General features: G+C 39.3%; 1 protein-coding gene and 1 non-coding gene across 2 annotated transcripts; one reads left to right on the top strand and one right to left on the bottom strand.

The window, feature by feature from the left end:
• Nucleotides 1-1,067: 1,067 nt before the first annotated feature.
• LOC139178903 (chorionic somatomammotropin hormone 2) lies at nucleotides 1,068-13,654 on the top strand. Its single transcript, XM_070777713.1, has 5 exons — nucleotides 1,068-1,122; nucleotides 8,493-8,674; nucleotides 10,572-10,679; nucleotides 12,642-12,821; nucleotides 13,455-13,654. The coding sequence occupies exons 1-5, from the start codon at nucleotides 1,068-1,070 to the stop codon at nucleotides 13,644-13,646; spliced, it is 717 nt and encodes a 238-aa protein (XP_070633814.1). The 3' UTR covers nucleotides 13,647-13,654.
• Nucleotides 5,923-6,031, bottom strand: LOC139179200 (U6 spliceosomal RNA). Its single transcript, XR_011563623.1, has one exon. It is a non-coding gene; the product is annotated as a U6 spliceosomal RNA (small nuclear RNA).
• Nucleotides 13,655-14,602: the final 948 nt, after the last annotated feature.

Below are 14,602 nucleotides of genomic sequence, written 5' to 3'. Positions count from 1 at the left end.
CCAAATTTTTAGTGGAGCATAAGAATAGTAAGACTTTCAATAAATCTGAAGATTAGACTATAGATGAGAGACACAGCAAGGTTTTCGTTCTAGAACAATAAAAGCCTGTGCCTTCCTGCATTACTTTCTTTATCTCCACTCACTTATTTGACAATTACAATTCAAAGTGTACATTCTTCAGTCAATAGCAATCACTCCACAGTAAGCCATAATATGTACTAAGAACAGCCCCACCAGGGGAAAAAAAAAATCCTAATGTTTGCATCCTTACTAATGAGGCATATCCAAAGGAAGGTAATTTCCAGAGTTTACCACTACATTGTTTTCTATATTTCATTTTAAAATTGAGCCACCTAGTAAGGAAAATGAGTTAAGAGACCTCAATAATATATAGATAGAAAATCAGTTTTAAATGGGAGCATTAATGGATTATAATTTGGGGTTATTTATTACTACTGTTGTAACTGTAATCCTTTTGGATCTCTACTGCATCCATTAATAATTTATGATAAATATTAATACCAACACAGGGGTACATACTACTAAAGTTATAGCGAATAGAGAAAGACATAGAACATATTAGGCAAGAAGTGAAAGTATGGGAAGTCAGCAATGGTAGTAAAGGGCAGTTTTACCTTGAGAGGAACGAAGGTTCTCAAAGTTTCTTGAAACATCAAGATTGTGCCAGCTGTCAGGAATTAGCTTAATTTGTAAACCAGAAACTCTACCAGAAGAAATTTAAGTTCATAAAAACATTATGATGCTAAAACCCAAAATTTAGACAGAGAATAGTGTACGGTCGGGTTTAAAGACATTCCAAGTTCTCCACTGATTAGTGCATCAGGCACTCAAGGACCACCCTCAGTGAAGTCTTTATTGCTCAACCTACAGGTACCAGCATGGAGAAAGAGACAGCTCTACTCCACAGGCAGTTGAACCCTACTTTTATGGCCTCATGGCTTTCCTTAAGAGGCATTCCATGCAGCAGATTTCCTCCACCCCATCCCATCAGGCTGACTCCCCACAGTCAACAGGAGTCCTCACCCTGGGATCATTCCACAATCCCCATGGCTCCAGCTCCCAGCTTCCGTGGACACCAGTGGACTTATAACCCTGTCCGAGGTATGAGAGGCTGCAGCATGGCTTGTCTATGTGGTTCTCACTCCGTTCAGACTGTCACAGATTAGTGAGTTCACTCCCCAGCAGCTTTAAATGCCTCCCTCGTCCCAGTGGACGGCCATGGACACGGGGATCTATCCCCTGCGCTTCAGCTCCCTCTCCCCCAGGTGCAGGCTGGTCCCACTTGCTCTCCTCCTTCTTTCCCCTTCCTCCTTGTCCCTTCTTTCCTTTGTCCTACCAAGTTCTGTATGGACCGGATGTTCCTTCTCAGTAGTCAGCGAGTCCTGCCAGGATTCACCTGGTCTTCTGTGAGAACTGCTCGGTCTTTAGACGTTCTTGATGCATCAGTGGAGAGAGGTGTACCCCACTTCCACCTACTCTCCGTTATCTTGTCCACCCCATTTGTGCATGGATTAGAAACGAGTTTCCTTTCTAGTAAGTAACATTGTCACCACCACACACATTTAACTTTTGCTTTTTGAGGAGAACACAGGTAAGTCCCACTCTCTTCAGTTCAGTCAGTCATTCAGTCGTGTCCCACTCTGTGTGACCGCAGGGGCTGTAGCACGCCAGGCTTCCCTGTACATCCCGACTCCCAGAGCTTGTTCAATATCATGATTAGATCATGAAGCTCAAACTTAGATCCTCACCTTATTAATTTTTTATACATGAAAATATGTAACCTTTAAAAATCTCTCCCTATTTGTCCTACCCTTCAGTCTTTGGCAGTCATTTTTCTACTCTGAGTTCCCCCTCCTTTTTTTTTTTTTTTTTGAAAGTCCTTATAGTTGAGATCCTGTGGTATTTGTCTTTCTCTGACTTAGTTTACTTAGTGTAATGCCCTCCAGTTTCATCCATGTTGCCACAAATGGAAGGATTTCTTTCTAATTCTAATGGCTAAATAGTATTTACCTATATAGGTCACAGGGAGAAGGCAATGGCACCCTACTCCAGTACTCTTGCCTGGAAAATCCCATGGATGGAGGAGCCTGGTAGGCTGCAGAATATGGGTTGCTAAGAGTCAGACAGGACTCAGCGACTTCAGTTTCACTTTTCACTTTCATGCATTGGAGAAGGCAATGGTAACCCACTCCAGTGTTCTTGCCTGGAGGATACCAGGGATGGGGGAGCCTAGTGGGCTGCCGTCTATGGGTTGCACAGGGTCGGACAGGACTGAAGTGACTTAGTAGTAGTAGTAGTACATATGTCACATCAGATAGTTTTAATCCATTCACCTGTTGAAAGATTGTTGTTTCTATATCAAGGCTATTGTGAATAATGCTGCAATGAACATGGGAATACAGATCTCTCTTTGAGACAATGATTTCATTTGCTTTGACTATATATCCAGAAGTGGGATAATGGACCACAGAAATGTTCTCTTTTAAATTTCTTGAATAACCTCCACAGTATGTGTTCATGGGAGTTGCTCCAGTATACATCCCTACCAACAGTGCATAAGCACTCCTTTTTCTCCTCAGCCTCAATAACATTTGTCATTTCTTACATTTTTGGTACTAATCTTTCAAACAGGTATGAGGATATATCCCTTGTGCTTTTGATCTGCATTTCTTTTGATTACTAGTGATACTGAGCATCTTGTCATATACCTCTTGATCATCTATATGTCTTATATGTGGGAAAATGTCTGTTCTTAAAAGATGGAGCATACATTATGTTTACTATATTCCAATATATGAAACTCAGTTGCCTACCTATATATCAACAATGAACTATCAGAAAGTGGAATAAAGAAAACAATCCCATTTGCTATTGCATCAAAAAAGATAAAACACTTAGAAATAAACAAGCAAGGTGCTGAAAGATTTTATGCAAAACCTTTAAGACATTGATAAGAGAAATTTAAAAAGAGTTACAGATACGTAAAGTTAGGTTGTCTATAGAATGTGTTTCTTGAGGTCGGATTTGTATTACCATGAACTTCCCTCTTAGAACTGCTTGTGTTGCATCCTCTAGGCTTTTGATCATCATGTTTTCATTGTTCTTTGTTTCTAGGAATGTGTTGATTTCCCTTATGTCTTCAGTAAACTGAAGAAATTCACTATTTAGAAATGTGTTGTTTAATCACCATGTGTTTGTGTTCTTTAAAGTTCTTTTTTCCCTATAATTGATATCTCATATCATAGTGCTCTTGCCTTGAAAATCCCATGGATGTAGGACCTCCTGGGCTACAGTCCATGGGGTTGCTAAGAGTCGGACAGGACTGAGCGACTTCACTTTCACTTTTCACTTTCATGCATTGGAGAAGGAAATGGCAACCCACTCCAGTGTTCTTGCCTGGAGAATCCCAGGGACGGGGAGCCTGGTGGGCTGCCGCCTACGGGCTCGCACAGACTCAGACAGGACTGAAGTGACTTAGCAGCAGTAGCAATAGCAGTATCATAGTGTTTTGGTCAGAGAAAATTCTTGATATAATTTCAATTTCCTTAAATTTATTGAGGTTTGATTTGGGACCCAAGATGAGGAGAATGTTCCATGTGCACTTGAGAAGAAAGTGTATTCTTCTGCGTTTGGATGGAGTGTGTTGAAGATATCAGTTAGTTCTGTTTGCTCTAATATTTCCTTCTAGGTTTATGTTTCCTTATATTTTCTGTTCTGATGATCTGTCCACTGGTGTAGGTGTGGGGTTAACATGCCTACTATTATTGTGTTATGCTCAATTTCCCCTTTTGTGTCAGTTAGTGTTTATCTTATGTATTGAGGTGCTCTTATGTAGGGTACATAAATAGTTAAAATTGTTATGTCTTTTCTTGGAATGATCCCTTGATCATTTGGTAGTGTCCTTCTTAATCTCTTATAATAGTTTTGATTTTAAGGTTTGTTTTTTTTGATACGAGAATTGCCAATCTGGCTTTCTTTTGATTTCCATTTGCATGGAATATCTTTTTCCATCCACTCACTTTCAGTCTGTATGTGTCTCTAGGACTGAAGTGGGTCTCTTGTAGACAGCATATATATGGGTCTTGTTTTTGTATCCATTCAGCCAGTCTGAGTCTTTTGGTAAGAATGGAAGAAGATAATAGCAAATAAAACAACCGATAAAGGATTGCTTTCCAAACTACAAGCAGCTCAAACAACTCAGTCATCAAAAGCAAAGGCAAGAACTGCAAAAGTAAACCAGTGAGACCACATCAAACTCAAAACCTTCTGCATAGTAAAAGAAGCCATCAGTAAAATGAAATGACAACCTATGCAATGAAAAAAAAAAAAATTTGCAAATCACATATTTGCTAAGGACTTTGTATCCAAGTATATATAAGAGACTTATGCAACTCAGTATGAAAAGAAATCAAACAACCCAAATTATTAAATGAGCAAAGGAAGAGTAAGTGTTTTGAAAAATCTGAAGAGTAGACTGTACATGATAGACCCTATACATTTTTCCTTCCAGAACAAAAGCCTGTGTCTTCCTGGCATTGCTTTCTTTATCTCCAGTCATCTGTTTGGTGATGCAGTTCACAGTATACATCCTTTATCCAATAGCAATCACCCGACACTGAGCTATATGTTCTCAGAATAGCCTTATTAACTATAACAAACTAATAATTACATACTTAATCTTGAGGCATTTAAAATCTAAGGTGATTGTCAGAATTTTCCACTCCAATGTTTTCTACATTCTTTTTCAAAATTGAAACACCTACTATGGAAAAATGAGTAGGGGACCTCAGTAATACATGCATAGAAAGTTATTTAAAACTGGGAGCATTACTGGATTACATTTTTGGGGAATGTATTATTACTAATACTATTGCAGTTTTATTGCCTTTAATTCTCTGCTATACTAGTGGATATTGATTTAAAATAGTAATAACAACATACAGCACATAGTACTCAGAGTACAGTAGATTGAGAAAGACAAAGCTTATGAGGCAGGAAGGGAAATCACAGAAAATTATCAACAGTATCAAAACGAAGTGCAGTATTGCCTAGAAAGAAAGCAGAGTCCTCTAATTGTTTGGAGACAACACGAACAAGCAAGATGTGAGCCAACCAGCTTAAACTGTGTACCAGAAACCTCACCAGAAGGAAAATGAAGTTCATAAAAATATGCTGATGTTAAATGCCAAAATCCAGACAGAAAGAGTATAGGGTAGGGTTTATGTGATGCTGAAAACTAGTCAGAAAGGTAGACATGGAAGCAAATACACTAATGAGCATCAGAAAGATCAAAGCACAAAAGGTCTGAAAAATAAATCATAAAGTGAATTGGTAGTATAATCAAAAGAATAAGAGAATCAAATTAGAAAACCAAAATATAAAGACTTGTGCACATGATAGACCCAGAGAATTCTCAGCAGAGAAAATTTCGGCCTTAGTGACCAGTGAACAGAAGCCTCCAGCATCAGGAACAAAAACCCTGGGCAGGACTCATGACTGTGCGCTTCTGGAAACAGCCTCAGTTTCAAAGTTTGGGCACCGTACCACCGAAAAGTGAATGCAGACAAGGATTATAGCCTGCTATGACACTGAATCAAGACAATAGTGTTTGTGAGTTTACTTTTCTCATTCAACTATAAAGTTAATGAATCATTAACCAATGATAATTGACATCATCAGTTTCCAGTCAGATCCTCTTTAATCATACAGTGGATATCTGAACCTGTTATATGATCCCCAATAACAGTTTTTATAATTGAATTTCTTGATGTTTAATTGAAGGGGACTTGCTTTACAATACTGTACTGGTTTTGGCCAAACCTCAGCATGAATCAGCCACAGGGATACCTATGTCCCCACGCTCTAGAACCTCCTTGCCACCACCCCTTGAAGCTGTTACAGAAAAATATGAAAAGCTTAACAAATTTGTGTGTCATCCTTGGGCAGGGGTCATGCTAATCTTCTCAGTGTTATTCCAAATTTTTAATATATGTGCTATGAAAGCAAACACATGTATAACAATTGTGGGAATGTCATGGAAACATGTAGAATATCATATAGGTAACGAATCGCCAGTCCAGGTTCGATACAGGATCCTTGGGGCTGGTGCACTGGGATGACCCGGAGGGATGGTACAGGGAGGGAGGTGGGAGAGGGGTTAGGGATGGGGAACACATGTACGCCCGTGGCAGATTCATGTTGATGTGTGGCAGAACCAATAGAATATTGTAAAGTAATTAGCCTCCAATTAAAATCAATAAATTTAAATTAAAAAAATAAAAAAATAAGTATTTGAGATAAAATATTAAAAAAAACAATTTAACAGAAAAAAATCATATAGTCATCTACCAATAGATGATCAATTACATTAGGAATTAGGGTATTCGTCTATATTTACCACCTCTTATAAAATTGAATTTTATAAGGTCCAAAGTTTCATGAAGGAATTAAGCATATATTTATGCATAGCACATGTATACATGCACAGAAATATATGCACACAAATACATTTCTGTTATATAAGCTATTATCCTCCTGGCCTGTCACAATAAGCTCTTTACTTGATGAGAGAGATAGTCCCAAATTTCTCCAACTTATATGTCTTGTTTTTGAGGACCACTTCTTTTATTTTCCAAAGAAGGCAATGGCACCCCACTCCAGTACTCTTGCCTGGAAAATCCCATGGACAGAGGGCCTGGTGGGCTGTAGTCCATGGGGTCAGTAAGAGTCGGACACGACTGAGTGACTTTACTTTCACTTTCTTTTATTTTCGTCACCTAATTTTAAATATTCATTTTATTCTTAGATACCATGCCAATTTAAACTAACTACGAAAAATAAAAATAAAAAAATAACAAAAAATAAACTAACTAAGAGCAGAGAAAACCTACTAAATGCTGATATCTTATCCTTAATTAAATTCTCACTCTTCTGGTAAATTGGAAAAAGAATCATGTTCAGATCTCATTCAGGAGGATAAAATCTCTATTTTATCAGTTCTCTTGTCCAAACTCAATTCTTGCTCACTTTAGTCTTAAATTCTGCTTACTTACAAAGGTCAGACAGGAAAAGTAATATTAAAATCACACTTGCAAGAGTCTATGATTTATGCTTCTGTTGGCCAAAGGTAGGGCCAGGAATAATTTCTGAAATATTACAATACATCATGGAAGCATGAAGGTCTAGTTCTACTGTCAAAGAGGAGATGTTTGGAGATGGTTAAAAACTAAGCCCCATGGGTTGTCAGGATGTATTCCCGACCAAACAGGTAAATTTTGTCCTTAAAAAGTCAAAGTCAGGAAAGGGCAGGCCTTGTTTGCAGAGCCGATGACGTCGTCTTAGGTGCTGACCAGGTAATATTCTTGTGTTATCATTTGGAGATTTATTTGCTATTTTCTCGAAGAAACAAACGTAATGAGAAGAATAAAGATGGATAAGAGTAGAAGAGCTGCCAAGGTGCCAAGAAGAAAGGCTAGCCAGGAGAAACAGGCCCCCACACTGATAACTGTCAAAGACTGTAACAGTGAGTGTTTTATAGACAGAGCAGAACAAATGGATAAAACCAATGTTCTAGGGTCACTGCTGTTTTGCAGGCAAAGACAAAATATTTTTCTTCTTAAGCAGAGTCATCACAGCTCCTGATGTGGTCCTGGTTACACACATGCAGACCGAGGGCCACAGGCATGTGTGATGTGACATCAGGAAGTGAATAGATGTACTGGTGCCCAGTCATCTGCATCTGCTAATAATGGGTCCTGGGGAAAATTACTTGCCCTCTCCAAGTCATCACATCTTCATTAACATAACTTGATGATCATAGTGAAGATTAAGGCTATCTCACAGGGTACCTGTGGAACACAGATTTTGAGATGTTTCAAAGCTTTTTTGAAAGTATCAGAGACATGCATGGGTTACTAAGGTGAGTGAGCAGATCCAAGGTACAGTATCTTTTTCTCTTAGTATTCTCTCTGTACTCAATAGTGGTGATCAGTCAGTCACGTGTTTACTCTTACCCCAGTGTGATGGTAAACCACACAGATTAACTGGACTTTTCTTGTCATTTCAGTGTCTAAAAATCAAGCATTAGTCAATGTAGAGTTAAAAAAATTGCAAACTCCTAGAAGGCCTCGCTGCACAGAGTCTGCAGAGTCCCAAGATTAAACTGTTTTAAAAAAATGGCCTAAGCCCTCTGGCTCAGAATTAAGTTCCAAATGTTTGCAGAGCACAGAAGTACTTCTGGGAGCAATTCAAAAATACACGGAATAACCTACTTCTCCAACTCTCTATCTATGCAAATATCATCAACCATCTAAACTTACACTGAAGGCACTTCTTCTTTCCCACCCCAGCTTCTACAGCAAGAACTCCTGATCAGAGCAACAGGGAAAGAAAAGGCTTCCCTCCACAGGATGGATTTGATGACCTCAGGTGACTAGATCATCTCAGAATGGCTCATGTTTTTATTTAAACAGGGTCCTGCCTGCTGCTGCTGCTGGTCGTGTCTAATCTGCTCCTGTGCCAAGGCATCTCATGCCCGTCCTGCGGTCCTGACATGTTTGTCTCCTTACAGAAATCCCTTATTGATGTGTTTATCAATGCCGCCAGCCTCTCCCACGACTTCCATAACCTTTCCACAATAATGTTCAATGAGTTTGTAAGTACTCTGGTGTGGTGGTTTAGTTGCTAAATCGTGTCCGACTCTTGTGACCCCATGGACTGTAGACCACCAGGCTCCCAGAAGGAAACTTCCCCTAAGTGACGGGGCTATAGTATCCTTCAAACAAGAACGCTGCAATAACACCGTCTCTAGGTCAAAGAAGCCGTCAGTTCATAAGAAGTTGAAATCGAAGAAAGGATCAGTTTTGTGGAATCTCAAAGATTCCTAAGAAGTGCAATAATTTTTTCAATTTCCTTTCATTCATTTTCTTTTTTAAATTTCCAAAATAAATGATTTGGTATTTATCAGCTAGGAATGCCATAAAATAATACAATAGACTTAGTGGAATAAACAACAGAAATTTCTTTCCTCACAGTTCTGGGGGATAGAAGTCCCAGATCAGGGTGCCAGCAAGGTGAGGTTCTGGTAAGAACTCTTTTTTCCCAGGTTGGCTTCTCTGTAACTCCTCCCAAAGCGTGGGGGGTGGGGAAGAGAGATAGAGGAAAAGACACAGAGACACAAAGACACAGAGAGAATTCTCTGCTGTTTCGCTTCATGAAGATGCTAAACCTATTGGATCAGTGTTCCACCTTAAGAGCTCATTTGACCTTAATGGGCTTCGCTGGTGGCTCAGATGGTAAAGAATCTGTCTGCAGTGTGAGAGACTTGGGTTCTATCCCTGAGTCTGGAAGATTCCCTGGAGACTGGAACGGCAAGCACTCTAGTATTCTTGCCTGAGAAATCCCATGGACAGAGGAATCTGGTGGGCTATAGACCATGGGATCCCCAAAAGTCAGAACCCTTTTCAAAACATAGGACTTTGGCAGTTAGGGCTCTAACACATGAATTTGAAGAACACAGATTCAGCCCATAATACTACCTGACACAAAGCACTTTCAGGTGGGATTGGGGTAAAGGAAGCGTGTTGATTTTCAGGTCCTTTCTCTCTGGGCTTTCTTCTCCAGGCTCAGAGTAAATAGCCAATAAATAAGAACTGCTCTGCAGTGAACTGGGTGGATGGAACATGTTAAACAAAGCTGAATCCCAGTCACAGAAATGAATACTTTGTAGTTTTTTTAAAGGTACAAATTATTGTTTTAAGATTTGCAGTGACTAGGTTTAGAGTTGCAGTAGAAGGGATGTTTACAATTGGAAACAATTATTCTCTTTCTGAGCAAGGTATTTGAAAGTTGTATGTTAATTCTTTTAGGTCAATCAAGGAGCACACAGTAGAGCAGACAGGTAATAAAAGGCGGAGCTAAAGTTTTCTATTAAATTCACGTAGATCTTTTTACTCATTAGATTTTCTTTTATCCTCCATTTTGACTGTCTATTTTTTTTTCCAACTCTTACAAGTAAACAAAAGATTAAATGATTAAATGAGGTGCATGCATGCATTCTAAGTCACTTCAGTTGTGTCCAATTTTTGACAACCCTTCTGACTGTAGCCCAACAGGCTCCTCTGTCCATAGGATTGGCCAGGCAAGAATACTGGAGTAGGCTGCTGTCCCCTCTTGCAAGGGATGCTCCTCACCTAGGATTCAAACCTCAGTCTTGTTATATCTCCTGCATTGGCAGGAATATTCTTTACCACTACCGTCCCCTGGGAAGCACCAAATATTGGTACATATGTGCTATATTTGGTTCAAATAGCAAAAAAAAAAAAAAAGATAATAATAAAACGAGAAGGGAAAAGGTTAAATTTAGAAAAGTTATATGTAAAATCATTTTTATAGAGACAATATATAGAAAAGTAGGAGAAGAATGACTTTCAAATTTTGTGACCCCCCCCCCATTAAAAAAAATACACGTCTATCAAACATGTTAGTGTTCTGGTAATGGGTTCATCTACTGAATGTCCAACAAACCTAACTAATTGCCTGATCACTTTCAGGATGAAAAATATGCCCAGGGCAAACTGTACTATATCAATGCCACCAAGAGCTGCCACACCAATTCCTTCCATACTCCCGAAGAAAGAGATAAAGCCCAGCAGATGAACGTGAGTCTTTCACCTGGGTTTTTCACCGAATCAAATGAGACAGTATGTAGGTTACCAGACTTCAGATTATTAGAGGTTATGTTAACGTATATGCAGAAAAAGTTGGAGGAACTGTAAGCAATAGAAGAGAAACTATATTATGCAGCTGATGAAGCATGAGCGAAATCAAGGGATGACTAAAGATCTGTAGTAGCAAGATAAATAACAGATCCATAAATTGTCCATGCAGACAACTTTAGTTCAACCCATGCATTAGACACAGGATCGCAGCTATTATTCTGTATGAAAACAGGAAACGAATGGGTACTTCCATGTGTAAAATATAAGATTGCAAAATTCATGAATATGTAAGAAACACACCCCAGATTTGAGTACACCCTGTTAGTAGTGACTCCTACTTGGGAATCCTATACTGCATCACCCAAGCCCTCGCATCTTCCTTTCAAAGCTCTCCTGATTCTGCTTTTATTTCTCTGACACCTCCTTCATTTGTCATTCTCAATGACTCCTCTGTCACCTTATATTCTTAATATGTAAGTCTCCCCCACAATGGCCTATAAGACATTGCTTTCCTTCTCATGGCTGCAACAATTGCCTCTGTTCTGAGGACAACACAGTTTACATAGAAGCCTCAATCATTTATGGCAGCTACAAGTTTTCACTGTTATAATCTCTTCTTTCTGATTTCCTGCATTATTCTTCCTCCTAACCTTATTTAAAATATTTTCACATGTATCCCCCCTTAAAATTCTATCTTCTCTCTCTACAACCTTCTTAATGATACTAGCATTCTATTCTCCTGTTAAGCTCATTAATAATGAGGGTGAACAAGTAAAGGAAAAAGGACAAAGAGGAAGAAGAGGAGGGATTTTCAATAAGCTTAAATTTAAAGCTTATTTAGATTTACTACATGGCCTTACGTTTTACTTAGCACTTTATGTGACGAGACTTCCCTGGTGGCTCAGATGCATCTGTCTACAATGCGGGAGACCTGGGTTCCATCCCTGGATCGGGAAGACTTCCTGGAGAAGAAAATGGCAACCCTCTCCAGTACTCTTGCCTAAAAAATCCCATGGACAGAGGAGCTTGGTGCAGGCTACTGTCCATGGGGTTACAAAGAGTCGTGCATGACTGAACGACTTCACTTTCACTTTATGTGCATTACTATATTTAATCCTACTCAGTTCTCTGTTCTTTACCACTAAAACAGTTCATGGCTGTAAAGAAATCAAGCATATTAACTAGAGATTTTCAGCCCCCGGGATTTTCAGGCTCAATTCTGCTAGTAGTAGTGAACTAGGGGGAACCCTCCACTGTGAATCCCACTGATGCTGTTACTAAAGACAACGCTGTGCCATTTTCTGCCCGGACACATGTCAACAAAACAACTGTTCTGATATCAGCAGGGGGCTGATGTGGGATCAGCTGAGGAGAGAAGCCTGTTTAGGAACGTCATGTCTTCTTCCTTGTCTCTTTGTTGTAATATCATAAAGCAATTACTGATCTACAATCAATAGGAAGGACTCATCGATTCATTAATACGAATGAATCACTGGGTGACAATGATGTGGGCACAGGTGGAATCCCTCTTTCCTGGGTCAGGCACTGCAGCACATACTCACTTGCGTAAATACTTAGATTCTCTCTCGGAAATATACAAACACAAAAGAACTCACTGAGTGGTGGTAGAATTTCAGAAGTAAAAAGAAAATTCTTCATGTTATACATTAGAATGCATCAGAAGAATTAGTTCCTAAGATAACCTAGATGTTTAAAAATTCAGCAAAGTGTGAACTAATAGCTTGCATTTTATACTTTTGCAACTTTTACTACCTTCAAAAATCTCTGCATACACATAGGAATAACCAAGATTTTTAGGTCAGCTGCTCTGAGCAAAGACCACGTTACCAAAACCAGTGAATTATGATTTTTTTAATGAGATCATTTCTTCTGGTTGCTTAGAATGAAGACCTTAGTAAGTGGACACTCGTGTTACTGTACTCCTGGAATAATCCTCTGTATTATCTACTCCTGGAGCTTCGGAATATGAAAAATCTGTCAGAGGCTGTCATATCAAGTGCCATGGAGATTGAGAACATGTCAGAGAAACTTCAAGCATTCATTGAGAGTCAATTCAGGAAGGTGAGCATCCTGCAGAGGGCTTTCTTTCTTTGTTCATGAATGAAAGAGGTGACCACTGTAATGCATAAGGAGTTTGGAAATATCTCATTTTGTAAGAAAAAGATTCATGACTTCTATATGCTAGATGGCTACTACATAAAGCAGGAGCGTAGACATTCATAGTGATAGATTCTACCGTAAAGGAATCAGAATTTCACTGCAATTTTTGACATGTGCAGCCTTCCCTGCATTGCACACAGTTCCACCAACAGCTTGCCTCTTCCTGGGCACTGGTGGTTGTAATGTTTTCAAGAGTAGTAGTACTAGAGAACAGACTTTCCAAGATCAGCATTTTTCTAAAGTAACCCTGGACATCTGCTATTGAAGTTCCACTTGTCTTCTTTCTCTGTTCTCCTCAAATTAAAGGATGAGAGTGGGAACCCAGGAAGAAAAGAGAAAGTTAAAACTAAACTTGAGTTCCATATCTAGTTTTTAGATTTCTAGTAGTTTTCTCATAGGCTGGCTCCAAAATCCATGTCTGGAGAGTTTTCTATTCATATGTCTTCCTCATATCTTTATTTGATAATTAGAAGAAAAAAAGAGAAACAAGTACTAAGAGAATGCATGAGAAGTCATTATCATTTGGGTATTCAGATTATTGTTCCAGTCTTGAAGACGATACACGAGGTTAGCAACACCTGGTCAAGATTCTCATCCATGACGTTCAGCGATGAAGATAGGAGTATTTCTGAATATTATAACCTGCTCTACTGCCTGCGCAGGGATTCACGTAAAGTTGACATGTACATCAAGATCCTGACGTGCCGAACCCGCAAAACATGCTAAATCCACATCCATCCCATCCAGCTCTGAGATGGTCATAATCATCTATCCCATAGCGAGCTTCTTGAAATTTAGAGCTTTTTAATGCATGCTCTGTAATGGGTCTCCTCTTAAAAAAATAAACACAGATGCTTTAGAGATGTCAAAATCTAAGAGGGCAATTTGTTAACATTTCTTATCTTCATTTAAGAGTAAATCAAAAGAAAATCCACCCCTACAATTGAGAGAATGAAGCTCCTATTAAAATTAGTCACAAATAGCAAAAGCTGGCATTAGAAAGAAGACCATTAAGAGATTCCATAAGAATCACAGCCAGTGATTCTGGGTCAAGTTATTAGAATCAAAGAATTAGACAATTGTTCATGGTTCTGGTCATGCTACCAAGAAGGCTGGATTCTCAGGATTCTTTATGAAAGCCAGCCACGACTTTCAGCCAACTATCACAGTGTTACACCAGACAAGATAAATGCTTTGCACTTTTGTGTAAATAGCATGAGGTTTCCTGAACTGTCTAAAGATTGTTAGGGTGCTGTCTTAGTCCTTCTGGGATGTTATAACAAAATATCACAGGCTTAAAAACAATGGAAATGGATTTCCACAGCGGGGTCATGCAGGGTCCTTTCTGGTCACATAATTCCTACTGTATCCTCACACAGGGGAGGGCTCGGGAGCACTGTGTGTCTCTTGTATATAAAAGCACTCATCTCATTGAAGAGGGTCCATCCTTACAACTCCATCACCTCACAAAGACTGCACCTAGGGTTACCATAACCCTGGGAATCAGGATTTCATCATATGAAATTTCTGGGGGACACAAAGGCTGAGACTATAGCAGATACAAAGGTGAACCGGCTCCTCCTCCTGTAGGGGCTGTCGTCACCCACAGTCCACTGCATCCTCATTTCCAGCATCACCTTGCAGCCATTCCATACATTCTATCACTCTGGGTTTCACAAGTC

This window comes from Bos indicus, chromosome 23 (assembly GCF_029378745.1).
Source record: "Bos indicus isolate NIAB-ARS_2022 breed Sahiwal x Tharparkar chromosome 23, NIAB-ARS_B.indTharparkar_mat_pri_1.0, whole genome shotgun sequence".
Lineage (NCBI taxonomy): Eukaryota > Metazoa > Chordata > Mammalia > Artiodactyla > Bovidae > Bos > Bos indicus.
Note: the sequence above shows the minus strand (reverse complement) of the source record. Positions and strands in the feature narration are given on the sequence as shown.

Excerpts from the sequence above, each read along its gene's own strand:
- LOC139178903 (XM_070777713.1), top strand. The coding sequence starts at position 1,068 with ATGGCTCCAGCTCCCAGCTTCCGTGGACACCAGTGGACTTATAACCCT. Across the intron at positions 1,123-8,492 it reads GACTTATAACCCTGTCCGAG|GGTCCTGCCTGCTGCTGCTG; the intron begins GTATGAGAGGCT and ends TTATTTAAACAG. Across the intron at positions 8,675-10,571 it reads CAATAATGTTCAATGAGTTT|GATGAAAAATATGCCCAGGG; the intron begins GTAAGTACTCTG and ends GATCACTTTCAG.